Here is a 27,823-nt window from a genome sequence, read left to right as displayed (position 1 = left end):
AAACTCCAGTGGAGACCAATGGCCACTGATAGCGAGAAATCAATGGTAAGCGGCTGTTGCGATAATGCAAATTAATTTACAAATGTTATTGAAAGAGATGGAGAATACTGGAAATCTGGGGAGACTTGTTGTCACTCAGGTCCCAGGAAACATCACAGGCTGTTCTCAATAAAAATCCTTTATGGCCTGTGTGAAAGCTCCTTGTGAGCCAATAATAATAAAAATAATAATAAATAATACAAAATAATTTACCATACATCAGAACAAAAAATTGCAGACCAAGCGAAACATATTCTCAAGAGAGGCTCGGGTCCAACTCTAGATCTGAATGAAATAAAACAAAACACAAATGATGGAACAAATGAAGAAACGCCCCACGATGGATCCCTAACCCGACGGAACTCCAGAGGCAGAAGAACTGCAAAACTTGGATAAAAGAAACATAGAGACTCAGATCTATGAAATAATAAAACTTAATGAGAATGAAGAAGCTGAAGTAGAAAGTATCAGGCAACCTATGAACGAGGAAAAAACAAATCTTCGATTCATAAGGAACCAACAGTGGAAGAAACTAAAAGCTGAAACAGATAAGGTGAACAAACTCCTCACATGCATCCCAACATATACCATTACAGACCTAAAGAAGTAAATTTATGCAGGTGCGAAGACAGTAAGTATGAAGTTTAAAGTAAAAAACAAACAGACAGAGAAATAAAAAATATCAACCAAGCAAAACAAGAAACAGAAAGGAGTTCAATCAAATCAAGAAACAGAAAGAAGTTCGAGCAAACCAAGAAACAGAAAGAAGTTAAAGCAAAACAAGAAACAGAAAGAAGTTCAAGCAAAACAAGAAACAGAAAGAAGTTCAAGCAAAAAAAGAAACAAAAAGAAGTTCAAGCAAACCAGGAAACAGAAAGAAGTTTAAGCAAAAAAAGAAACAGAGAGAAGTTCAAGCAAAACAAGAAACAGAAAGAAGTTCAAGCAAAAAAAGAAACAAAAAGAAGTTCAAGCAAACCAGAAAACAGAAAGAAGTTCAAGCAAACCAAGAAACAGAGAGAAGTTCAAGCAAAACAAGAAACAGAAAGAAGTTCAAGCAAACCAAGAAACAGAAAGAAGTTCAAACAAAACAAGAAACAGAAAGAAGTTCAAGCAAACCAGAAAACAGAAAGAAGTTCAAGTAAAACAAGAAACAGAAAGAAGTTCAAGCAAACCAAGAAACAGAAAGAAGTTAAAGCCAAACAAGAAACAGAAAGAAGTTCAAACAAAACAAGAAACAGAAAGAAGTTCAAACAAACCAAGAAACAGAAAGAAGTTCAAGCAAACCAAGAAACAAACAGAAGTTTAAGCAAAACAAGAAACAGAAAGAAGTTCAAGCAAACCAAGAAACAGAAAGAAGTTCAAGCAAAACAAGAAACTGAAAGAAGTTCAAACAAAACAAGAAACAGAAAGAAGTTCAAGCAAACCAAGAAACAGAAAGAAGTTTAAGCAAAAAAAGAAACAGAAAGAAGTTCAAGCAAACCAAGAAACAGAAAGAAGTTCAAACAAAACAAGAAACAGAAAGAAGTTCAAGCAAACCAAGGAACAGAAAGAAGTTTAAGCAAAACAAGAAACAGAAAGAAGTTCAAGCAAACCAAGAAACAGAAAGAAGTTCAAGCAAAACAATAAACAGAAAGAAGTTCAAACAAAACAAGAAACAGAAAGAAGTTCAAGCAAATCAAGAAACAAAAAGAAGTTTAAGCAAAAAAAGAAACAGAAAGAAGTTCAAGCAAACCAAGAAACAGAAAGAAGTTCAAGCAAAACAAGAAACTGAAAGAAGTTCAAACAAACCAAGAAACAGAAAGAAGTTCAAGCAAACCAAGAAACAAAAAGAAGTTTAAGCAAAACAAGAAACAGAAAGAAGTCCAAGCAAACCAAGAAACAGAAAGAAGTTCAAGCAAAACAAGAAACAGAAAGAAGTTCAAACAAAACAAGAAACAGAAAGAAGTTCAAGCAAACCAAGAAACAGAAAGAAGTTCAAGCAAAACACGAAACAGAAAGAAGTTCAAACAAAACACGAAACAGAAAGAAGTTCAAGCAAAACAAGAAACAGAAAGAAGTTCAAACAAAACAAGAAACAGAAAGAAGTTCAAGCAAACCAAGAAACAGAAAGAAGTTCAAGCAAACCAAGAAACAGAAAGAAGTTCAAGCAAAACAAGAAACAGAAGGAAGTTCAAGCAAACCAAGAAACAGAAAGAAGTTCAAACAAAACAAGAAACAGAAAGAAGTTTAAGCAAACCAGAAAACAGAAAGAAGTTCAAGCAAACCAAGAAACAGAAAGAAGTTAAAGCAAAACAAGAAACAGAAAGAAGTTAAAGAAAACCAGGAAACAGAAAGAAGTTCAAGCAAACTAGAAAACAGAAAGAAGTTCAAGAAAACCAAGAAACAGAAAGAAGTTGAAGCAAAACAAGAAACAGAAAGAAGTTCAAACAAAACAAGAAACAGAAAGAAGTTGAAGCAAAACAAGAAACAGAAAGAAGTTCAAACAAAACAAGAAACAGAAAGAAGTTCCAGCAAAACAAGAAACAGAAAGAAGTTAAAACAAAACAAGAAACAGAAAGAAGTTAAAGAAAACCAGGAAACAGAAAGAAGTTCAAGCAAACTAGAAAACAGAAAGAAGTTCAAGAAAACCAAGAAACAGAAAGAAGTTCAAGCAAAACAAGAAACAGAAAGAAGTTCAAACAAAACAAGAAACAGAAAGAAGTTCAAGCAAACCAGAAAACAGAAAGAAGTTCAAGCAAACCAAGAAACAGAAAGAAGTTAAAGCAAAACAAGAAACAGAAAGAAGTTCAAGCAAAACAAGGAACAGAAAGAAGTTGAAGCAAAACAAGAAACAGAAAGAAGTTCAAACAAAACAAGAAACAGAAAGAAGTTAAAGCAAAACAAGAAACAGAAAGAAGTTAAAACAAAACAAGAAACAGAAAGAAGTTAAAGAAAACCAGGAAACAGAAAGAAGTTCAAGCAAACTAGAAAACAGAAAGAAGTTCAAGTAAAACCAAGAAACAGAAAGAAGTTCAAGCAAAACAAGAAACAGAAAGAAGTTAAAACAAAACAAGAAACAGAAAGAAGTTCAAGCAAACCAGAAAACAGAAAGAAGTTCAAGCAAACCAAGAAACAGAAAGAAGTTAAAGCAAAACAAGAAACAGAAAGAAGTTCAAGCAAAACAAGAAACAGAAAGAAGTGTAAGCAAAACAAGAAACAGAAAGAAGTTCAAACAAAACAAGAAACAGAAAGAAGTTCAAGCAAACCAGAAAACAGAAAGAAGTTCAAGCAAACCAAGAAACAGAAAGAAGTTAAAGCAAAACAAGAAACAGAAAGAAGTTCAAGCAAACCAAGAAACAGAAAGAAGTTCAAGGAAACCAAGAAACAGAAAGAAGTTCGAGCAAACCAGAAAACAGAAAGAAGTTCAAGTAAAACCAAGAAACAGAAAGAAGTTCAAGCAAACCAGAAAACAGAAAAAAGTTCAAGCAAACCAAGAAACAGAGAGAAGTTCAAGCAAAACAAGAAACAGAAAGAAGTTCAAACAAAACAAGAAACAGAAAGAAGTTCAAGCAAACCAGAAAACAGAAAGAAGTTCAAGTAAAACAAGAAACAGAAAGAAGTTCAAGCAAAACAAGAAACAGAAAGAAGTTCAAACAAAACAAGAAACAGAAAGAAGTTCAAGCAAACCAAGAAACAGAAAAAAGTTCAAGCAAACCAAGAAACAGAAAGAAGTTAAAGCAAAACAAGAAACAGAAAGAAGTTGAAGCAAAACAAGGAACAGAAAGAAGTTCAAGCAAAAAAAGAAACAAAAAGAAGTTCAAGCAAACCAGGAAACAAAAAGAAGTTCAAGCAAACCAGAAAACAGAAAGAAGTTCAAGCAAACCAAGAAACAGAAAGAAGTTCAAGCCAAACCAAGAAACAAAAAGAAGGTCAAACAAAACAAGAAACAGAAAGAAGTTTAAGCAAAACAAGAAACAGAAAGAAGTTCAAGCAAACCAAGAAACAGAAAGAAGTTCGAGTAAACGAAGAAACAGAAAGAAGTTCAAGCAAACCAAGAAACAAAAAGAAGTTTAAGCAAAACAAGAAACAGAAAGAAGTTCAAGCAAACCAAGAAACAGAAAGAAGTTCAAGCCAAACAAGAAACAGAAAGAAGTTCAAACAAAACAAGAAACAGAAAGAAGTTCAAACAAACCAAGAAACAGAAAGAAGTTCAAGCAAACCAAGAAAAAAAAGAAGTTTAAGCAAAACAAGAAACAGAAAGAAGTTCAAGCAAACCAAGAAACAGAAAGAAGTTCAAGCAAAACAAGAAACAGAAAGAAGTTCAAACAAACCAAGAAACAGAAAGAAGTTCAAGCAAACCAAGAAACAAAAAGAAGTTTAAGCAAAAAAAGAAACAGAAAGAAGTTCAAGGAAACCAAGAAACAGAAAGAAGTTCAAGCAAAACAAGAAACTGAAAGAAGTTCAAACAAACCAAGAAACAGAAAGAAGTTCAAGCAAACCAAGAAACAAAAAGAAGTTTAAGCAAAACAAGAAACAGAAAGAAGTTCAAGCAAACCAAGAAACAGAAAGAAGTTCAAGCAAAACAAGAAACAGAAAGAAGTTCAAACAAAACAAGAAACAGAAAGAAGTTCAAGCAAACCAAGAAACAGAAAGAAGTTCAAGCAAAACACGAAACAGAAAGAAGTTCAAACAAAACACGAAACAGAAAGAAGTTCAAGCAAAACAAGAAACAGAAAGAAGTTCAAACAAAACAAGAAACAGAAAGAAGTTCAAGCAAACCAAGAAACAGAAAGAAGTTCAAGCAAACCAAGAAACAGAAAGAAGTTCAAGCAAAACAAGAAACAGAAGGAAGTTCAAGCAAACCAAGAAACAGAAAGAAGTTCAAGCAAACCAAGAAACAAAAAGAAGTTTAAGCAAAACAAGAAACAGAAAGAAGTTCAAGCAAACCAAGAAACAGAAAGAAGTTCAAGCAAAACAAGAAACAGAAAGAAGTTTAAGCAAAACAAGAAACAGAAAGAAGTTCAAGCAAACCAAGAAACAGAAAGAAGTTCAAACAAAACAAGAAACAGAAAGAAGTTCAAGCAAACCAAGAAACAGAAAGAAGTTCAAACAAAACAAGAAACAGGAAGAAGTTTAAGCAAAACAAGACCTTTGAAAATAATGAAAGCTAATTCTACTCAAATATAAATGGAAGAAAAACAAAAACAGAACAACCGGACCCGACAGAAACAAAACGCTACTGGAGCCAAATATGGTAAGAGCGAAAAGATCATAATAGAAATGCAGAATGGTAGAAAGAAATGAAAGAAGAATCACAGCAAATCTAAGAAGGAACAGAGAATGAAATAAGCAAGGAAATCTTCAAGACAGCTTTTCGAAAAATAGCCAACTGGAGAGCACCAGGTTAGGACGTAATACATGCTTATTGGTTTAAAAAATTCACAACACTACATGAAAGGCTAGTTCCAGCACCTGATAAGATGCATCCACGAATCAAATGTACCGGAATGAATGATCCAAGGTTGAACCACAAAAACAAAATAATACATTCCCACTACGATTTAAATAATAAAAAGTAATAGGCTCACTATATTACGTGATCATTATTTGATAAATACTGAAAATTTAATTAAAATTGGTTAATTTCCCTATTTTTTGTGAATTTTTAACTAAAGGAAGGGGTCAAAATCTTTATACATTTTGAGCATCGATTATTCATTTTGCCCGTACCTAGCGAACACGAGCTAGCAACTTGAATACCGTAAAAGAAATAAAACAAAACAAACAAGCAAATAAACAAACAAAAAAGAATACGACCATAGGGAACTAAAAACAAAACAAGATTGCAAAATGTTAAGTTAACTATGCCCCCACTTCAAAAAAAAAAAAAAAAAAAAAAAAATTAAAAAAGAAAAAAAAGAAAAGTAGCGGATGGCGCCACACAAAAAGTTGTGAAAGGTCCGGGGAAACCGAGGAGGAAATGCACAAATAAAACCTCCATTGGAAAAGTGGGGAGAGCATTGGAGTTTGGTGGAAGCTTTTTGCCATCTAAACCCCAGGAAATACCAATGGTCTTCGCCAGCGAAAAATCAAAGGTAAACGACTTTTGTGATAACATGAAATCATCTACGATGGCTATCGAAAGAGGCGGGGAGTACTGGAAATCTGGGAAGACTTGTTGTCGCTCAGACTCCAGGAAATACCACAGGTTATTGCAAATGAGTGATCGCTGGTGGTGGCCTGTGTGAGAACTTCTAGTGAGTGAAAAATAATAATACAGACGTATAAATAATTTTCATAATCGGTTAAAAATAAATTATTAAACAATAAAACGTGGGAACGGAGAAATTGGCCGACTTTCTCTGTGATACATGTGTTTTAATTTATTAAATAAGAAGGTTATTGTATAAGGGGAGGAGGGGTTAAAGGTTATAAATCAAAATAAAATATACACGAACGCGCGTACTTTTACTCCACTTTAATTACTGGTGTTTCGTGTTCAGGTTTCGTTAAGGATTTTTTCATTCTTTTTTGTCGGACTAGTAGAACTATCGGTTCTTGTAAAGAATTCTCTCTATATCAAATAAATAAATAAATAAATAAATAAACATCTGTACGATTTACGTACAAAACGAAAATATCACATTCCGAAAACCACGTAAATTGATCAAGTAGTTTTATTTGTATCAAGAAAATCATTTTAAAGCGATTAATGGGAATTCGTAGTCATACAATATAAAGGATGAATTATTGTTGAGTTATTTACCTTTGTTTCTGGAGGGTTTTTTTTTTCATACTGCCAGGCGAGAAAGTCACTCCTCGGATACTCATAATTTTCTTTTTCTTATTCAAAAATAAAACTACTTTATCAGTTTATGTGATTTTTGGAATGTGATAGTTTTGTTTCATCAACGAGTACGTACATCATGCAGATTCCTTTGTATTTTTTTTTGCTTTTAATAAAAGGAGAATACTGGGCAATAAGCAGACGATCATTAGTACAAGTGTGAAAGGTATTTATTTTCTTCCAAACACCTAGTCACGTGATGTCGAGTAAAAATTGCCAAAGGTTTGAATCTTCAAAATCTATTACTACTGAAGATTGGTTGTTATTTACTTCTTTCCCAACGCAAGAAGATGAGACACAAGCCCAGGAATGCGGGAAAGAGTCAACCCAGTGTTCCTAATCGAGTAGCACCCTGGCCTATTAAAAAAATTGCCTGCGCAGCCCTGTCGGCATTCTTCAGTAGCAGCGCCTCAGGCAATAAGTAATAAATTAACCACATCCAAGGCAACGGTCTATCGAGGTGAACCTCCTAGAACTGCACAGGACATTTCAACCGTTCCTAGTCAACAGAGAAACGGTCATTTCAAAATTGGCCCATACTTCGTTGATTATGAAGCCCAGGTAATTCTATAGCTGTCTCAAAGAAATCATATTTAACAAGCAAAAAAAAAACAAAAAAAAAAAACAAAAAAACATGGGTTTGAGGGAAAATTTATGTTTAGTTAAATGTGATGAGAAAATAAACAAATAACTGTTCATTTTGAAACGTAGATTCCATGAACAAAACTTCTTTCTTAGAAGTGCACGCCTGTGGAACTGTCTTCCGTTTTCTTGCTTTAATAATTGAATCTCTCGACAGAGGCAACCTTTCTAGGGCAATTGCTCTTGACATATCAAAGGCCTTTGATAGGGTATGGCATAAAGGTTTACTTCAGAAGATCTCCAGCTATGGTATAGCTGGAAATGTCTTCTCAATTGTTAAATCATTTCTCTCTGATAGGTTCATAAGAGTAGTAGTTGATAGGCAAAAATCAGAAGCTCACAGTATAAATGCTGGAGTCCCTCAGGGGTCCATCCTGGGCCCAACTCTTTTCCTGATCTACATTAATGATCTTCCAAATCACATCCTTACATCATTCGTAGACATTTTTGCTGACGACACTACCATCTATGGTAGCACATCTAAGACAGTAAACGACCAAGTTCTCTCCGATTCTCTCTCCTCTGATCTTGATCACGTTGTACAATGGGGAAAGGAGTGGCTGGTTACTTTTAATGCATCTAAAACCAAGCTTCTATCTTTACATCATCAATGTTCTGATCCGCATCTGGCATCAATTAAAATGAATGGCTCTCGTCTTGGGGAGGCCTCAAGTTTTGACAGGCTTCTGGACTTGACCTTTACTCCTGATCTTAAATGGAATACGTACATCAAGTCTGTTGCCGAGTCCGCTGGAAAAATGGTCGGATCCTTCTTTCGATCCAGTAGATATCTCACTGCTGATACAATTCTCTATCTATATAAGAGCCAGATACGTCCAAGGATGGAATACTGTTGCCACATATGGACAGGAGCTGCTAGAAAAGACTTGTCCTGCCTTGATAGGGTTCAAAATAGACTTCATGGCCTGGTGGGAGATGTCCTTTTCTCTTCGTTGCAACCTCTGTCTCACAGAAGAGATGTTGCGAGTTTGTCTCTGCTTTATCGTTATTTTCATGGAAAGTGTTCAACTGAGCTTCAATCTATGGTCCCTCCTCGCCAAAATTTCACAAGAAACACTAGACTAGCTGAAAACATTATCAATAATTTTCCCCACTCTTTATCTGTGCCTAAACCTATACATAGATTCCATGATCAAAGCTTTTTTCTTAGAACTGCACGCCTGTGGAATTGTCTTCCGTTTTCCTGCTTTCCAGCTTTCTATAATATGGTTGTCTTCAAGTCCAACGGGAACAAGTTTCTGATGAGCCGTTCCACTTAAGTCAACAAATTTACCGAACTTCCATTACTATCGATTACTATATTGTCCTTTTGACTACTCTACACTCTTTAACACTTATCCTTGAGTGGCCTACCGGCCTTGATAAGTGGTGACGCCTATGTAAAAAAAAAAAAAAATGGTTGCTTTCAAGTCCAACATAAACAAGTTCTCCGATAGGCTCATAAGAGCAGTGGTCGATGGACAAAAATCAGAGGCCTGCAGTATTAATGCTGGAGTCCCTCAGGGGTCAATCCTGCGCCCAACTCTCTTCCTGATCTACATCAATGACCTCCCTAAACATTAACTTTAATCATTCGTTGACATCTATGCTGATGACACGACCATCTACGGCAACACATCAAAGGCTGTAAATGACAAAGTTCTTTCTGATTCTCTCTCCTCTGATCTCGAGCGCGTGGTTAAGTGGGGGAAGACGTGGCTGGTTACCTTTAATGCATCTAAAACCAAACTCCTATCCTTACATCATCAACGCTCTGATCCCCATCTGGCATCAATTGGGATGGATGGCTCTCGTCTGAGAGAGGCGCCGTGTTTTGACAAGCCTCTGGGTTTTACCTTTACTCCTGATCTGAAATGGAACACGTACATCAGGTCTTTTGCCGGGGTCGCTGGGAGGATGGTGGAATCCTTCTACCGCTCCGGAAGATATCTCACTACTGATGCAATTCTCTATCTATATAAAAGCCGAGTACGTCCAAGGATGGAGTACTGCTGCCATATCTGGGCAGGAGCTTCTAAAAACAGCCTATCCTGCCTTGACAGAGTACAAAATAGACTTCGTGGCTTAGTGGGGGATGCCCTTTTCTCTACCCTGCAACCTCTCTCCCACAGAAGAGACGCTGCGAGCCTATCCTTGTTTTATCGTTATTTCCATGGCAGGTTCTCGTCTGAACTCCAATCTCTGGCCCCCCCTCGCCAATCTTTCACGAAAAACACCTGTCTAGCCGAATCCACTGCGAAAAATTTCCCCCACTCTTTATCTGTGCCTAAATCAAAACGTGGATTCCATGAACAAAGCTTCTTTCTTAGAACTGCACGCCTGTGGAACTCTGTTCCGTCTGCCTGCTTCCCACAGGACTACAACTTGGATGTATTCAAGTCCAACGTTAACAAATTCCTAATGAACCGCCCCCTTAAGTAAACACTTCATCAAATCTCCACACTAACGTACTGTATTTGCAATAACCCTTATCCCTGAGTGGTTTCCGGGCCTTGATAAGTGGTGACCACTGTGTAAAAAAAAAAAAAATTGTTTTTTTATTACTACGGCTTGTGACTTAAATTTGTTATAGTCAATGATACGAGGGGCATGCAATAAGTAATGCCCCTGACCCACTTCCCATAGCAGTAGAGCAACGAAACTTGGCACAGTTATTAGTCTTCCTCTACATAGAAACCACCCAGAGTTATGCATTTCTCCCATCCGTTGATGAGAGCTCTGGAGACCGTTTTTGTAGAACACCCCAGGTTGGCCCTCCAACCACCATGTGATTTCAGAAATCAAGGCTGCATCATCTGGGAAACGCTTTCCTTTCAAAAACAACTTCATGACTGGGAAGAGGTGAAAGTCAGAGGGTGCAAGGTTAGGAGAGTAGGGAGGATGGGGAAGGATTTCATAACCACACGCCCGTGCTTCTGATCTGGTGACATGCGAGTTGTGAACCGGAGCGTTGTCCTGCAGGAGGAGGGTGCCTTTGCTGATCTTGCCCCGCCTCTTGATTTTGATAGCTTCCGTTAATTTCCTCAGAAGTGAAGCATAATAGGCTCCTGTAATTGTGGTACCCTTTGCCAGGAAATCTGTCATCACTACTCCGTCCTGGTCCCAGAAGACTGTGAGCATGACCTTGCTAGTGGAGGAATGCACCCTTGCCTTCTTTGGAGGTGGTGAGTCCAAGTGCTTCCTCTGCATTGACTGGGATTTGGTCTCTGGATCATAGTGATGGACCCAGGTTTCATCCTGTGTAATCAGTCTTTTGAAAAACTTTGACTCATCTTCTTGGCACATCTCCAAATTCATCCTCGGGCACTCGACTCGTTCTCGCTTCTGGAATGGTGTGAGCAACCTGGAAATCCATCTGGCAGACACCTTATGCATATGCAAATGATCATGAATGATAGTTTCCACAGACCCTGTACTAATCTTGACATCTTGGGCTATTTGGTGAATAGTAATGCGCCGATCTTCCAAAATGGCAGCCTCAACTTGACGGACAGATACCTCATCAATGGCAGAAGGGGAGCGACCAGGTCTGGGAGCTGTTTCCACAGACTTCCGGCCATGTTTGAATTCACGATGCCAGCATTTTACAAGGTCATATGATGGGGCGTTATCACCATAAGTTTCTTTCATTTCATCAAAAGTCTCCTGTGGTGTGCGTCCTTTCAAATACAAAACCCGGATCACTTCTCGACATTCAACAGGCTCCATTTCACACCTGACTCAAACACCTTTAAAACAGAAACCACAATTAGTTCAGAGCTGTAATTTGCCACATAACCCGTAGAGATATAAATCATTGCACATGCAAAATTTCAGCTAGATCAGACAACTGGAAGTGGGTCAGGGGCATTACTTATTGCACGCCCCTCGTGTGTATATATATATATATATATATATATATATATATATATATATGTGTGTGTGTGTGTGTGTGTGTGTGTGTGTGCGTGTGTGTGTGTGTGTGTGCATTTATTTATATACATATACATAAATAGATTAATTTTCATGAATCTTTATTGTGTTTATTTGTGTATACTGTTTGTTTATATTATTTTTTGTTTGTTTGAATCTTTCATTATTTTTTTGTTTGTTTGAATCTTTCATTATTTTAAAGAAACAATATATTTTTGATTTAGAAAATAATAACTGTACCATGTAATAATAGCTTAGGTCAATGGTTATAACCAACAATAATAACAATAATAATATTCACACACACACACACACACACACACACACACACACACGCGCGCGTACACACGTACACGGTCACGCACACGCACACACACACGCACGCACGCGCACATGTATCAAATTTACCCATTAGCGCCATTATCCTATTTTAAGACCAAGAGGATAACCAACCATATTCCAACACCATTTATCATATTTCAAAAATATTTATAGTTTTATCGTAAAAATGCCGGCCAATATTAGTAACACTAATGTTTAGTTTTCAATCTATTGTGAAAATTTACAGTGGAAGCGTACAATCAGTTTCATCCATAAATCAAACAAGAAAAGTTTTTTGGTAAGTAATCCTTATAATCAATCGCGTGTTATATTTATCTTCATCTATTTGTATTGTACGGCATATTTGAGTACGGCATAATCATGTTGACACACAGGTTCTCGTTAGATCAACGAAGTTAAGCAACGTTGATCCTGGCATATACCAGATGGGTGACCATTTGTGAATCCTAGGCGCTGTATGTGCTTTCCGCTTATCTCGGCATTGTTTCCAGTCGTCCTGAACCTCCAGTTCCCCGTGGTATTCAACAATGTCGACTCAGGAGAGGTGTGGTTAGAGACTGCGCAACTCTTGCCACAAACATTTCACGCGCATGCACCCTTACAGTGAGTATCCATAGTCTGTCAAGACTGAAGGAAGCCTTTTTTTTTTTTTTCTTTTAAATCTATTTGTTCTATTTTGTCTCGGAAATGACTATGCCGATGAGACTGAAATTTTCTAGGGACCTTTGTTATGATAAGGTGCAGCGAATTAAATATTACGACATCCGTTCGATACATAGGAATTAATAATGATTCCGTGGGATTAGAATTTACTGCAAAAATGAGCACAAATTTAACTTGCCATAAAGCACTCATTCTCTGTCAACGGGCTAAAACTTTTCCCCATTTTAATGGATTCAAAACTAGTGTATATATCGTATTTATTTTTTCTTGGATTTTATCCAAACCGTTCTTTACACGCACATCTGTATATATCTTTATTTATATAAAGTTTGGTATGCGTATGCGTTTATATAAAACAGTAGATGTATGTATGTCTGTGTGAAAATATTTAACCGATAAACTCTTAAACTACTGATCACATACCACTGAAATTAACCGGGAATAGTAATCAAACACTAAGGATAGTTTATAACGAGTAAAATCTTTGTTTGGATGGATGAATGATGCGTACAAAAATATGTCGGCAAGTTGAAATGCAAAATGTTCATTTTAACTTGGCGACATATTTTTATTACTTTTACGCATGCGCAAATTCAATCATAACTACAATTGGTTTAATTGTAAGTCTTCCTAATCTATCTGTCGATTAGCTCAAATAGTAAGGAAATTAGCTATAATGCTAAATGTTTTGGTTTCGATTCTAGTTGATGACAGCCAAGTCATTTTTGTTTAAACTTTTGAACTCATTACTATAAACAAAGAAATGATTTGCGGACATTTTAAATAGTGCCTCTTTTTTTTTTAAATCGTAAATTGAACTTATAAGAAAAAAGTAAAATGAAATGGTGAAGTTTATCCGGACTAGAACAGATGGTCATTCGATCTATAGTCAAAGGCTCTACCACTGAGCTATATTTCTAGATTATAATGAATCTATTTTTTTTAAAGAAGAAATGATTTGCTTAAATTATATTATCTCCATTGCTAGTGTGACGTAAAATATTCTCCGCTAAAAATTATTCTTTTTTTTTTTATCTATAAGAGAAGAAAGACTATTTTTAAGATCGGATTTTTTCGATTTTCGATATTTATCAGATACATTTCTGTACAAAACATATCTAAGAACACTGCAAGACACATAAATTGGCTTTGTGTGAAATTTGCAAAAGATAGGCTCAACCGTTTCAGAACCCATGAAGAAGGAACTCACATACACTCACACACTGACTTTTATAGAATATATATATATATATATATATATATATATATATATATATATATATATATATATATATATATATATATATATATATATATATATATATATATATATATATATATCTTATAAAATCTATTTTCAGAACGTTTATTCTTTTATATTATTTTAATAGCATCCACATTGTATAATTTTCAGTAATGTCACTAAAATTGTTTACTAAGCTTTCCTGGTTGTAATCATAAAATGTCTACGTGCTGTTATTAATTCGTGATAAGTTTTTTTTTTTTTTTTTTAATCAGAGACAACCCTACCCCAACCCCAGAACCCATCCCCCATTGACTGGAAAGAATCTAATCCTGTTGGATGGAGGTGAATGGTTTGGGAAGTGTTTTGGAATCCTACTTAGTTTTATTTGCTTAAAATATTGTCCGTAATAAAATGTATACAGTCTATATTTATTTTCGTCGCCATGAAAGTAGACCCAAAGTCGAGTTTCAAGTGTGAAGTTATTCGAATCCCAATTATCTCAGTTTCGAAGTATTTTTCTCTGATCGAAGATATAAATTCTGGTTCTTGTTAAGCTATAATCGATAAATCGATTTTTTAAATATATCGTTTTAAGCAAAAACAGTATTACGAACTTAATTGCCACGTCGGAAATAGTAATATATCCAGAAATTACGAAAATTAATAGGGTAGAAGAACTGCTATTGTGTTTTGAGAGAGAAAGAAAATGCTATCGCAATAGACAGCAAATATTGCCGCCATGACACAAATAATCAAAAATATTCTTTGCGGATTTACGTCCCCTGTTTTTATTCTCCTACTACCTACTTTACAACGTCTAAAAAAAATGCGATTTTACCCATTTTTTTGTCGTAAAAATTACCGTAAAAATTACTTTTACCTAGAAATAAAGTTCTACTCGATAATTTTTTGTAATTTTTGGATATATTACTATTTTCGGTATGAGAATTAATTACGTAATATTGTTTTTGGTTAAAACAACATATTAAAAAAATTGATCTGTCGACTGTATCTTAATAAACACTCAAACATCTTTATTGTCTTGTATCGTGTTATTGATTTTCTAGCTGCCTGAAAGAGCAGAGGTAGATACGAGATCGATTTTTAATGTTGGGAAAATCCTAGGAGGAAAAGAACACTTGAGATTGGGACAAAATAAAATTGCCTCAGTCTATAAGGATTATCCTTTATTGAGGTATATATTTTTTATTTCGTGGAAAATTATACAAAATAAAACATTAGGCGTAAGGTCACTTAAAAATTGGGGATGGGAAGAGGAGGTCTTTGGTCTTACTAGCCGATCTAGAACGTATTTCTTAAATTTAACTATATATATATATATATATATATATATATATATATATATATATATATATATATATATATATATATATATATATATATATATATATAGGGTGTCCATAAAGTTACTATACAGTGTTATTGTTTTATTGCATTATATTTGTATTAGTAGTTAATATTTATTTTTTTACGGGTTTATTTAATCAAGCATGCCAATTGCCACGCAAACTAACTTTGGAAGAGCGCAAATTTATTTTGAAGCAATATTGGAAAACAGAAAACGCACAGGAATATTTGTCATAGAAATTGTTTGCCTTGATTGTTACAGTCTTTTCGGATGTAACACGTGTATTTTCTGAGATTTTTATAAACATAAAGGTGTTATTTCTTTATATTTCTTTTGTTACAAATAAATATTTTAATACAATATCTTACTGTACTATTAATATATTACAGGGTGTCTGTATAGTAACTTGTAAGACTGTATAGTAACTTTACGGACACCCTATATATATATATATATATATATATATATATATATATATATATATATATATATATATTGAACTTCAGTACAGTTGGGGAAGCAGGAACCTGGCAGGGAGTTCCAAAGTCTAGCGGTTCTGGTGGAAAAAACTACTGGAGTAGAAGGCTCTCTTACATCTAGGGATCTCTACTGTGAAGGGGTGGGATTGTACTGCTTGTCGGGTTTGTCAGGGGTATTTACGTAGAGGGGGTACAAGTGCTTGCAGCTCGTCCGAACATACACCGTTAAAGTACTTGTAGAACAGGCAGAGGGATGCTACATTGCGTCGATGGGACAGAGGCTGAAGCTTGGATGATAGTTCAGGACCTATTAGGTTGGCGACTCTCTTTTGAACCTTGTCTAGGAATGAGAGACAAGCAGCAAATGCCCCAGCCCAAATGTGACAACAGTACTCCATACATGGGCGAATGGTGGCCTTATAGAGGTACAGGATACTTTCAGGCGTCAGTATCTAGCACGGTAGAGAGAACCTCTCAATGTAATTGTTCCAACTCATGTTTCCTGTGAACGTTAGGTCGAGGAGTTTAAAAGATGTGCTTTCAGATAAAGAGTCTTTGGCCATTGCTATTGGTGGTAGAGAAGGTTTCTTGTAGTTATTGAAGGAAACAACCTTAGTCTTGGCAGCATTGAATGTGACCATCCGTTTTTGTCCCTATTCCACTACAGATTGGAGGTCATCCTCTAGTGTTTCTCCCATTTCTTTAGATATGTGTTCATTTGTTTTCCTGTCGTGTCTGTTATAGAGCGTGGTGTTATCAGCATATATGCCCATCTCACAGACAATTTTGTCAGGTTGGTCATTTATGAATATTACGAATAATAGAGGTCCAAGGATAGACCTCTGAGGCACTCCCACATTTATATCATATTGTTTAGATGTACGGCCATCGAGGACAACCTGGATTTTTCTCTTATCTAAGAAGGATTTAATTATGTTAAGTATTCTTCCAGTGATACTGTATGATCTGATTTTACTGAGAAGACCTTCGTGCCATACTCTGTCAAAAGCCTTAGATATATCTAGAGCTACCGCTCTACCCTCCCCTGCTTTGTCAAGTGAATGGTATATATGCTCAGAGATTACAGTTAGAATGTCTGCTGTGGAACGGGCTCACCTAAATCCATATTGTTGGTCGGTAAGATTTTTAGCATCTGTAAGGTGATGGACTAGAGCTTGGTTAATTATGGACTCAAATATTTTGGCAAAAAGTGGGAGGAGGCTAATGAGGTGGTAATTTGCTGGGTCAGTTCTTTCGCCAGAATTCTTGAAAACTGGTACCACAGAAGCAGTTTTCCAGCAGGCAGGAAAGCAAGATTTATTAAGGCATTTGTTGTAAAGTTTGGAGAGGATTGGAGCTACTTTTGCGGAGCACTTTTTTAATAGTACAGCCGGGATGAAATCAGGTCCACATGCTTTTGCAGTGTCAAGATTTTTATAATGGCATGTACCATTTAACTCCCTTCCAGGATTCTGTTTTCCCAACTGTACTGATATGCAGAAGTTCAAGTGTAATGTGAACAAACCTCTTTCTACTTATCTCCCTTCATAAGGCCCCTGCAAATTAAGTCCCTGATAGTAGCCCCCTGCTTTAAAGTGGCACTAAAAAAAAAATGAAAAAAATAAAAAAACCTGAGAAGGAGTGATTTTCAGATCATCAAGTGTGGCATCTGTCCGCAAAGGAAAGTCTGGGAGAGGGTGGTTAGCGGGGTCTAGTGTGGAGTTGGAGGCAAACCGACTGGCAAGCATGTTAGCCTTCTTGGTTACTGAGTAAACAACGTCATGATTGTTGGATAATGGGGGAATTGTTGATTGCCCATTATTTACTACACTGTTGTAGATTTTTCAGAAGTCACGGGTTCCTAATTTCTGAGCTTCGATGCGTTCTTGGGTGGTTTCAATAAATTCTCTCTTAGCTGTCGCTATTTCTTTCTTACAGTTACCTCTCGCTTCTACATACTTCTGCCTGTTTGAACTGGATTTATGTCAATTAAATCTGTGATATGTGTGTTGCCTTTGCACAATGGCAACTGCACATGTGGAAATAAACCATTGGGGAGAGTGGGCTTTCTATAAACATGTGCTTCAATTGCTGCTTTGAATCATTCATTGGTCTCATTTGCGCATTGTTCAGCAGGAAATGAAAAGATATTTCACCATGGGGCGTTTCTAATGAGATCCTTGATGGCTTCCCAATCAGCCTTTTTATAATATCTCGTTGTTCTGAACAATGGCTCTTCCATTTTGGCTCTAAAGTTTAGTGCGATTTCAACTATTATCACTACATGATCAGCATTCCCAAGTGGGCTGTGGGCGTTCGTAACACAATCATCAGGAACTGTGGTCAGAAACAGATCTAAAAGTGATGTGTGTTGCTCTTGCTGGTCAGGGAAACGGGTTGGAAACGTAACCGTCTGTGATAGGGAATGAGATATAGAGAAGGTATGTGTTGTGGTACCAGCTGCGTCTGTGCAATTAGAGAATCCAAGCCAGTTTTTGTGGTGGACATTGAAGTCACCAAATACATGAACTTGTGCGCTAGTATCGAGGGAAAGTGCTGTATCTATGTTGTTAGAGACTTTGTTTATTAGGGTACAGTCCGGAGTCGAGAGAGAGCGGTAGAGAAAATAAAAGTAACTAATATTATGTTGCATGTTAAGTCTAAAGCACATAAAGGCTTGATCATTCGATTCTAGTTTTCTTTCTCTAGTCTGGGGGAGGGTATTTCGAATATAGACTCCAAGCCCGTGGATATGTCCGTCAGAGTCCTTACGGCAGAGTGGGAGATATCTGGGCATGTTAAAGTAGTTAGAGGGGATAGAGGAGTGTAGGTTAATCTCACTTAGTGCTAAGATATCCGGGGTGTTTGTAAGGAGAAATGCTTCAACATCATTTAAATTAGTTCTAAACCCACGGATGTTAGTAAATGCAAGCCTCAAGGGAGGAGGCAATTTGATTTTCTTTGAGTTTTGTCCTTGTTTAAGCGTAATTTTAGATTTTACTGTCATTATCTTTTTTTGGGGGGGTTTCAGTTTAGGTAAGGGGTACTGAACAAGTGGTTATGCAGAACACCAGGCATGCAACAACACAAGTAGACCATCAGCTGATCTTCCATCTACTAGGTCTGTGGCCTCAGGAAAGCCCACCGGGGATGAGTGCAGGGTCCCTTTCCATGCGCAACATGGCACTACAAACATCCCGATATTATTCAACTGTTGATGGAGCAGCCGCTCTAAGCGCTACCAAAGAGTTAGGGCACCTGTACTACCAGTCGGGAACAGCAGCCAGGAACTGTCAATACGGTACCCTCAACCCATCAGACGATGGTCAACCCAATCTACTTGTACTGGCATTATGATGTTCAAGCACTCCCAACTGCCCAGTTTAGAGGGGGATGGGATGTGTCAGGAGAGGGGGAAATCGGCGTTCATTGCCCTAGTCAGGAAACAAGATTGACCACTGAGTGTTTCTGTCAAATCCCTTTGCTTCGACCTTTACACCTGGCTAATAGGCAAAGAAGGAGTATGGAAGCCGGGCGATAGACAGTGCCTATCTATTCCTTAAGCAGTTTAGATTTGCAGACCGGTAATTTGTTTGAGTCACCAGCTCTAGAAAGGATGTCATCCATGAATGGAGGGCCCTCCCTCTCCTTAGGTTTAGCTTCAGAGTTTTCCTTCTATACGGATAACCTGGGAAGATCTACGAGTTCATCAGCACCGAGAGCATTTACCCAGCGCCTGGGTCCTAATCCAGGTATTTCTGCGAGCCCGCGTGGCTAGTTAATGTTACTAGGTTTGTATGTAAACGTTATGTCTACTGAGAAATTACACTCAAAGTGATTAAGGGACATTGCTATTACATTGTTACTGGAAGAGGAGGGGGTGAGTAAAAGTTCATGCAGCGGAAGCAACTATATTTGCAACAGGTTAGTTGGAAAGAGTTAAGATATGGTTTAATATTTTTCCTTTAAATTTAGAAAAATTTTTTTACTTTATTTATTTATATGTTGGCTTAGGAATAGGATAACACATTACAGAATGACTTTATATTAAGCGTGTGTAATGTATGAGTGTTAGTAGCAGCTTGGGGAGTAGAGTAGACTTAGTGTTTAGGAGAGGATTAACTTACAGAATATAGTAGAATTATTTTTTAGAATTTATAGTCAAGTAAAATTTAGTTATAGAGAGAAAAAAAAATCATTTTTTTTCTTTTTTATTTATTTAACATCTCTCTCTCTCTCTCTCTCTCTCTCTCTCTCTCTATATATATATATATATATATATATATATATATATATATATATATTGTTTCGCTGTATCACAAATCATCAGTGCGGCTAAACTAGCACCCATCCCTAGGCAGGAATAGAACCTACAACCATCTAGTTAATAGTCAGCAGTTCTAACCTCCTGTCAATGAGATCGGTGCCCGTAAACGATGTCACATTCTCTGACGTAATCATGACATTGATTGTCAAAGGATATGACGTTATAAGAGGAAGTACCGGACAGAGAAGCGACGTCAATTCTTAATTTTTTTGTGGGGGGGGGGGGGTAACAATGTCAAGGTGAGTAAACGTCTTTTTCGAGGTCAACCGCACGTATGGGGTGGGGTGGAGCGGGGCGTGAAATTACAGCCGATGTAGATGGATATCTGTGTAAATTGCGCGGGAGAAAATAAAGCAAACCCTAGAAATCAAATCCATTTGTCGTTTTTTACATCCTTCCTATTATCATGACAGGTGCTTCAATCTATGGTTTCACTTTTTGCAAAACATTCATAGTAAACACTCGTCTAGCTACAACCACTGTCAACAATTTCAATTACTCTCTATCTGTGTCTAAAACTAACGAACATTCAATGCGCAATGCTTCTTTTCTAGAACTGCCCATTTGTAGAACACAATACTTCGGGGCTGCATCCCAGTTGACTATAATATGATCACTTTCAAGTCCAATATAAACAAGTTCTAGTAGAGCCGTTCTTTTATATAATTAGTATCTACCCAATTTCAACCATTACTGATGATCGCATTGTTGTCTCACTTGACATTCGTTAACCTTTATCCTCGAGTGGCCTGTGGTTCTTAATAAACGGTGACTGTCTTATTTAAAAGACGGCTAGCAGAAGAAAAGAAAGAGAAAAGAATCTTAAGAGACAAAGTATCTGCAGAGCAATTTGCGAGCTGTCAACAGAACAGAACTCCGGACAGAACACCAAGCATAGATGTGTTGCAGTTTGGCATCGACCCCACCATCACACTGTGTTACAATTAATGGTATTTCACATTGAGAGTGTCACAGTCCGAGACAAAGAATATTTCAACTTTAGCGTGACATTCTGACTGATCGACAAGCCGAGATTCCCGGACGTATGTATGAAAGTAATATCACAGTTAATACTTACCGGTGTCTTTGCTATTGTCGCTCTTGGCGCTTGAATTGCGAAGCCAATGAAACAGAAGACATGAATGTTTTCCTTCTGGGTGACCTTTGTTGAAACAAACATTTCTTAAATTTGACATTTTATAACAAAGAGGGCGTGTTTGACCTTTGACGTGTCAGTATTTGGTGGATGGGGCCATTCTGATTAGCTGATTATAAACATAAAAATTAAGAACTCGCATACGCTAATGTACGTGTGTATAAGTATGTGTGTATGAGTGTGTGTAAGAGAGAGAGAGAGAGAGAGAGAGAGAGAGAGAGAGAGAGAGAGAGAGAGAGAGAGAGAGAGAGTGTGTTTGCCTTTGGTTTGTTTGTCGATGTAGGATCGATGCAAATTGCGAGAGTGCGCGTATGCATTTACGTGCGTGTGTTTGTGTGCGTGCGTACGTGTGTTTTACGTGCATGTGTACGTGTGTATTTGCGTGTATGTGTACGTGTGTATTTGCGTGTATGTGTACGTGTGTATTTGCGTGCGTGTCTGTGATAGAGACAAATAGAGTCCGTTGCGTGTTTCTGTGTGTACACGATTTAAGCGAGTGCGTATGTGAGTGCGTGTATACGTGTGTTTTTTTTTGGGGGGGGTAGACGCTTGAATGTATGTGTGTGCGTGTATACGTGGTTGTTAGCAAAAGAAAGAGGGAGTTGTTTACGTGTGCGCGCGCGCGCGTGTGTGTGTGTATGCATGACGCGTGTTAAATGTTTGCGTTCGTGTTTGAGAAAAAGAGAATGTGTGTGCGTATGTCTACCGCGATGTACGTATCTCTATGACTTTGTCTAAGAGTAGAAGAGCCAGTTTTGCGCGATCACATGTATGCGTGTGTGTGCGTGCGTGTGTGATTGTTCGTGTACATGTTCTAGTTACCTGGATGTAGACAGTCCAGGTAGGTCGATTTCACCTGGCAGGTAAGTTTTTCTGTTTGTTTTGTTTTGTATTTTTTTTCTTTGTTTTTGCTTTTAAGCAAACCTTTCTCTTGGACTTGTATATTACACAAGAACCTTTCTCTTGGACTTCTATATTACACAAGAACGATGTGCGATTGAAATATTTACGCCTTTCTCTATTCTTGTATGCTTACATTAAAAACATTTAAGCGAAAAAGCAAACAGCGATTTTAATTATCACTAATAAAAAAACTAAAGTCATAGATAGCTAGATATATAAATAGAAAGAGATAGATAGATAGATAGATAGATAGATAGAGAGAGAGAGAGAGAGAGAGAGAGAGAAGGGATTATCTACTGTGATTATAGGTGGGTTCTTGTTGTGAATGTTTTACAAGAGAAATTGCGGATTGGGGCTCAGTCGGGCACCTAAACCTAAACATAACGCTAGAGTAGAGTGAGACTAGCAATATCTCTTCTGTGTGAAAGAGGCTGTAGGGAAGGCCCGTGGCCATCTCCCACTAGATTGCAAAATCGGTTTGTACTCTGGCTCCATAGATGGTTTCGTATTCTTGGAGTTATTTTTTCTTTTTTTTTTCTTCGTGGTTTCGTGAGTGTGAAAAAAAAATTGGTTATCAAACTTTCCTACAGTTATCTCCCCTTTGTCAACCAATTTTTTTTTCACGCATACGAAACCACAGTGAAAAAACAACAAAAGAATACGAAACCATCTACAAAGCCAGTAACTTTTCTCCTTTTTTTCCAAGATGGCGACCAACATGCCTGACAAAGGTCGAAGATTACATCGACCGAAACGTTGCAGAAATAACACTCAAGATGAAACAAATAGTCCGATCAAAAAAAAAAAAAATCATTGCTACTAATTTTTTATGATTACAATTCTGATCAAAATACATGACATGATTTGGATTTTTGAAAATGCTTAAAATGTGAGGCTTAAGCTTAAGCGGTCCGAAAGAAGAAATTTAAATTCATGGAAGTATGCTTATTTTCTATCTAATACCATAAATCAACTTTAATGCAAATCTGAAATATTTTCATTTTCAACTAGAAGATTGTGCTGCCTATATTAGACCCTAAAAAATCCTTTTAATTTTTTTTAAGTGTAAATTGCGGAATATTTATTAGTAAATAATTAATATTTATTAGTAAATAATTAATATTTATTAGTAAATAATTAATATTTATCGTCAAATTTTATAAAAAATATTTGAAGTTTCATTAAAGGCTTCCATCTTATTATTTATTTATTGTCCTCTCTTTGCATAAAACTAAATCAGTATAGCCCACATTGCCCACCATTACGCCGAGCAGCTGGATTTCAAGATTTGTAATAATCGGTTGATTAGTTTAGGAGTGAGAACTATAGATGGAAATATATGAAAATATACACATACCTAATTTTATATAGAGAAAAAGGATGTCTTTGCGTTTACAAGTAATACACAAAATTAAGCTTCCTAATACGTGAATATATGGAAAGAAAGATTTGCAAATATGTGTAGATGCACATCGAAAGTAATTGATATAAAGGTAGCAAAGATTGGCCACAGAATATTTCATTAAGAAAACGACTGAACACATGCAACAGAATTGGCCTGAACGGAACAGGAGCAGTAGACAAACGAGTGTTGTCGCATTGATGATTAAACAGAGAGAGAGAGAGAGAGAGAGAGAGAGAGAGAGAGGGGGGGAGGAGGAGGAGGAGGAGGATGAATTTGGCAAACATGTCGTCACGTCATTAATCAGACCAAAAAGGGAGAAAAGAGGAAGGTGACTTACGAGTACGCCTTTTTTTTATAGGGGGATCGCGTGGGCAAATTAACCTATCGTTGACTGCTACTTCATCACGTGACTTCATCGGGGGAAAAAAGCAACAAGTCTTTTGAATTATCGAACAGATCGATAACAAAAGTATTTACCTGATCGATTCAATCGTACTGCAGATTCTTTTAAACGACAGAGTCTCGTGTGAAACCCCTTGGTGTAAAAGCTCAGATGAACGAATGAACGAAACGTTTGCGTTTAAGCTTTCAAAAAAAAAAAAAAAAAAAAAAAAAAAAAGTAAGATCTGCCTTTACAAAGTTAGTAGCCTATAAGTTTATATATTTGTATCACTGGATTAACTTCTAAACTAATTAACTGATCATACGGGTCTTAATATAGGCTATATTTAGTTTCATTTATTTTATTTATTCATTTTACAAAGTGGATAAAAAAAAAGGGTGGAGGCGCTTCGTGAAAATTAAGAGACTTCAGATTTTTGTGAAATTTTTAACATAAATTAATATTTCCAAAGTACCAGTTTCTTTAATTCCAAAGAATTTTAGGGCTACGCGGATACAACCTTCCATTTGAAAACTGAAATATTTCAGATTTGCATTGAATTTAATTCATAGACGCCAATTACGCAAGATTCTCAAAATTGTACTACCTTCGTAAGACCGCTTAAGCTTCAGCAAGAGAATCAATCACACCAAAGAGTATCCTATATCTTTACAAGGCCTCAATTCACCCATGTATAGTATTGTTTACGCAACTGGACTGGTGGTCTCTCACTCGCAGACAGAGGCAAATATAGTCTCGAACCTAATAGTTCCCTCACTATCAACCAAACTCCAACCTCTGTCTCAGCGCCCTAATGTTGCGTCTCTGTACCGGTTTTACAAGTTTTTAATGAAATGTGCTCTGATGAACTCATAGCACTTGTCCCCCACGACATACATACTGGTATAGACTGATCCGACCCCCCCCCCTTTATTGTGAAAATCATCGGAAAGCCTTCTCTAATACAATTCGGACTCCTGGACTTCTCTCCCTATTTCATGCTCCCATGATTGTACTTATCTTCAAAAGTTTAAATGTAATGTGAACAGACATATTGCTGCTCAACTCCCCACGAGACACATAGTAGCCCTCTTACGTTCCAAGTGGCATTATACCGTGTTTGGGGGGGGGAGAAAATGAATAAAATAAAAGCCATAACGTTGAGTGGAATAAGGATTCTAGATATAAGATTTTTAATCGTCGTAGAATGACATTAAAGTGGTGTGGAAGTGTTTTGTTCGCGAAATTATTTTTACTCTTTCTGAGACGGGTTTCCTTCTAATTGATTTATGATTAGCAATTTAAAGTCTTAAAGTTCGATTTTCATTTCGGACGCTTACTAAGTAAACGCAGCATTTCTAACTGTTTTGGGGTTCTTCATGTGACTGGACTTAAGCTATGTTTGTCCAGAAGTAGTGCGGTTAGAGATTACACAACCGTTACTTCATCGTTAATTCTTCATTGCACAAGCATCATTTTATAAAGTTTTATACGTCTATTATTGTAGGAAATAAACAAGCGAAACATGCATGGTACCCCGTGATTGCACAGTGAACGAGGCATAAAAAATGACTAAGTTCAGCATTTTTACCCTCCCCCTTTAGCCCCCAAAATCCCCAGGGGACGTCAAATCTTGGTGAAAATGAACAAACGGTGCAGTTTTAGGCCTTAACATATTTAAATTTGAGTTCTACACCATGCAAAAACACAAATGACTAAGTCCATCATTTGCTCCCCCCATTTAACTCCATATATCCCCAAGGCCTTAACATATTTAAATTTGAGTTCAGCACCATGCAAAACTGCTAAATAGACATACACAGAAAAATTTGGACAAATATGGTAAAATAGCCCCAAAAATGGAATGTTTTTATTAGCCTTAAAAGAGCCCCTGGGGCACACCCACGAGTTATCGCGAAGTATAGACAAGCAAAATTATATAGAAATCAGTTAGTTACAACTTTTCAGAAAGTTTTATAAAAATTCAAGGCATCGATTTTTTTTTTTAATAAGCACAAAAGTGTCAATTTTAGCCATTTTAATCCAAAAGGTACCCCTAGGGAAGCAACCGGAGTTTTCCCGGCAAGATCCATTCCGTTACTATTTTACTCATATCATGTTTAATGTTTGTGCAAAATTTCAAAATATTCCAAGGCGTAGTTATTGAGAAAAGTGCGGACAGACGAATAGACGAACGGAGGACCAATAACAAAAATAGACAACTTGAACACGGATTACGATTATTATAACTTTAACTTATCGCTTAGTTTATTAAATCTCTTTGCTATTTTTGAACTTTTTAAGAAGCATCGTTGATATATTGTTAAGTATGAGAGTCGTTCCAAAAGTAAAGCCTTCTAGTTTTTAACTAAAAAATTCCAAGAGCTACGAAGACGGGGATGGTACCATTAAAAGAAGCGACCTTTCGTGCTCCCGGATTTATTTTTCTACATAGTCACCACAATGCATTTTTGCCAGGAATTCAATAACGCATGTCTGCATCAGACGTACGTCCATGGCAGGGGTTGCTTTATTAGCGTTTCACACCGTCAATATCTGCAACAAAGAGAGAAAACTTTCAGGCCATGAATGCATAAGTTCAGTCATAATAACAATGCAATTTGCAATTCCCTCTGATCTCCGGGTGAAATAAAAAATAGGAGGCATTACTTTTGCAACGCCCCATGTGGTATTATAAGAATGTTCACTAATGCGTCGAGAAATCGGATTTCGACCATCAGTCAAGTCATACTAAAGACTTCAAATGGTACTTGATGCCCTGTTGCTAAACACTCAGCATTATAAGGGGGGTCAAGGGCAAGTGGAGCTTACCCTGGGAATGGAGTGGCGTACTCTCCTTAACTTCAGTGTAGCAACTAATGAAAAGGGGAGTCTTTGTAACATAATCGCGTTGGCATTGGGGGGGGGGCGCAAGCATGGTGTCAGCACACACGCACCCACCCACCCACACATTATATATATATATATATATATATATATATATATATATATATATATATATATTTTTATAAAGTAATAGGGTTCGTGTGTTTCTGTCTGTGTGTACAGCTCTCCACCATCAACGAAATATAAAGGAGGTAAGAGGGTAGATCTCTCCTGGTAGAGAAACATTAGAACCCATTTTAGGATGTTTCTGTTATAAGAGACATAAGAATCTTTGCCTAATTTCTTTATATACTATTCTACAAACAACCCCCATATCGAATGACTTATGCTCATTTGCATATCACATTATATTAAATCTCTTTAACTAATTACCTCGACCTTATTACATATTGGAAATATTCTAATCATTTCAACTGTACTATTTACATAATCTATTTAACATTTAATCTATCTTCTATCTTCTATCTATCTATATCTATATCTATATCTATATCTATCTTCTATATATCTATAAAAACAGAGATGTGTGTGTGCCACAGACGATTTCTGATTGGTTAATCCAATAATCACATCTCCTAAAAAACAATCGTTTCTACGCTCTTACCTTTACCATAAAAATATTATGGCTTTATTTATTGTCCATCTTGGAACGGTTTAATTTTTTAATAACTTGTTATTTACAAATTAAAAAAATACGAAACTATTATACGAAACTAAACTACACGAAATACGCGCACACACGCACACACACACGTTCACTACCGTCACGTTGTTATGGCAACCAAACCCGCTGACTTCTTTTTCACCATTTCACTCGTGGTCTTAAATTCATTTCGGGTTTGTATTACTGTACACATAGATTCGAATAAGTTGCCAAAAAACAAATATATAACAAATAAATGTTATCAAAGGCAAATTTTTCGTGTTTTTATTCAATTTAACATGTTTATTCAGCTCGAAAAGCATACAGTGTTTACCGATGTATTGGAAAATTCAAGATGGCGGCCGATTCTCTCTTTAACACGGTAAGTTTGGAAAAAGGTGTAATAAATAAAAAACCGGTTAAAATACTGTTAAAAACTCGCTCAATATATATTACCGTGACATAGGTTGACATATATTCGGCGGGTTTTTAATAGTATTTTGTATAGTTTTTTATTTATAACACCTTTTCCCAAACTTACGGTGTTAAAGAATGTGTGAT

At 36.5% G+C, this 27,823-nt stretch overlaps 2 protein-coding genes and 1 long non-coding RNA gene across 52 annotated transcripts in view; 2 read left to right on the top strand and 1 right to left on the bottom strand.

Annotated features, from left to right (window-relative positions):
- The window catches only part of LOC145261258 (uncharacterized), a 652,396-nt gene that overhangs the window by 6,220 nt on the left and 618,353 nt on the right, over positions 1-27,823 (top strand). The gene's annotated exons all lie outside the window — the stretch shown is intronic.
- Positions 1-27,823, bottom strand: part of LOC145261262 (uncharacterized) — a 149,891-nt gene that overhangs the window by 79,949 nt on the left and 42,119 nt on the right. The window lies entirely within an intron of this gene.
- Positions 694-5,084, top strand: LOC145260996 (uncharacterized; the record flags this gene model as incomplete). Its single annotated transcript, XM_080119125.1, has 2 exons — positions 694-1,434; positions 2,270-5,084. Coding segments are annotated over 2 exons (1,272 nt in total), but the record flags the coding sequence as incomplete, so codon positions are not given.

The sequence above is a fragment of the Euprymna scolopes genome, chromosome 37 (genome assembly GCF_053919585.1).
Source record: "Euprymna scolopes isolate OS-2025 chromosome 37, ASM5391958v1, whole genome shotgun sequence".
In the NCBI taxonomy this organism is placed as follows: domain Eukaryota; kingdom Metazoa; phylum Mollusca; class Cephalopoda; order Sepiida; family Sepiolidae; genus Euprymna; species Euprymna scolopes.
Note: the sequence above shows the minus strand (reverse complement) of the source record. Positions and strands in the feature narration are given on the sequence as shown.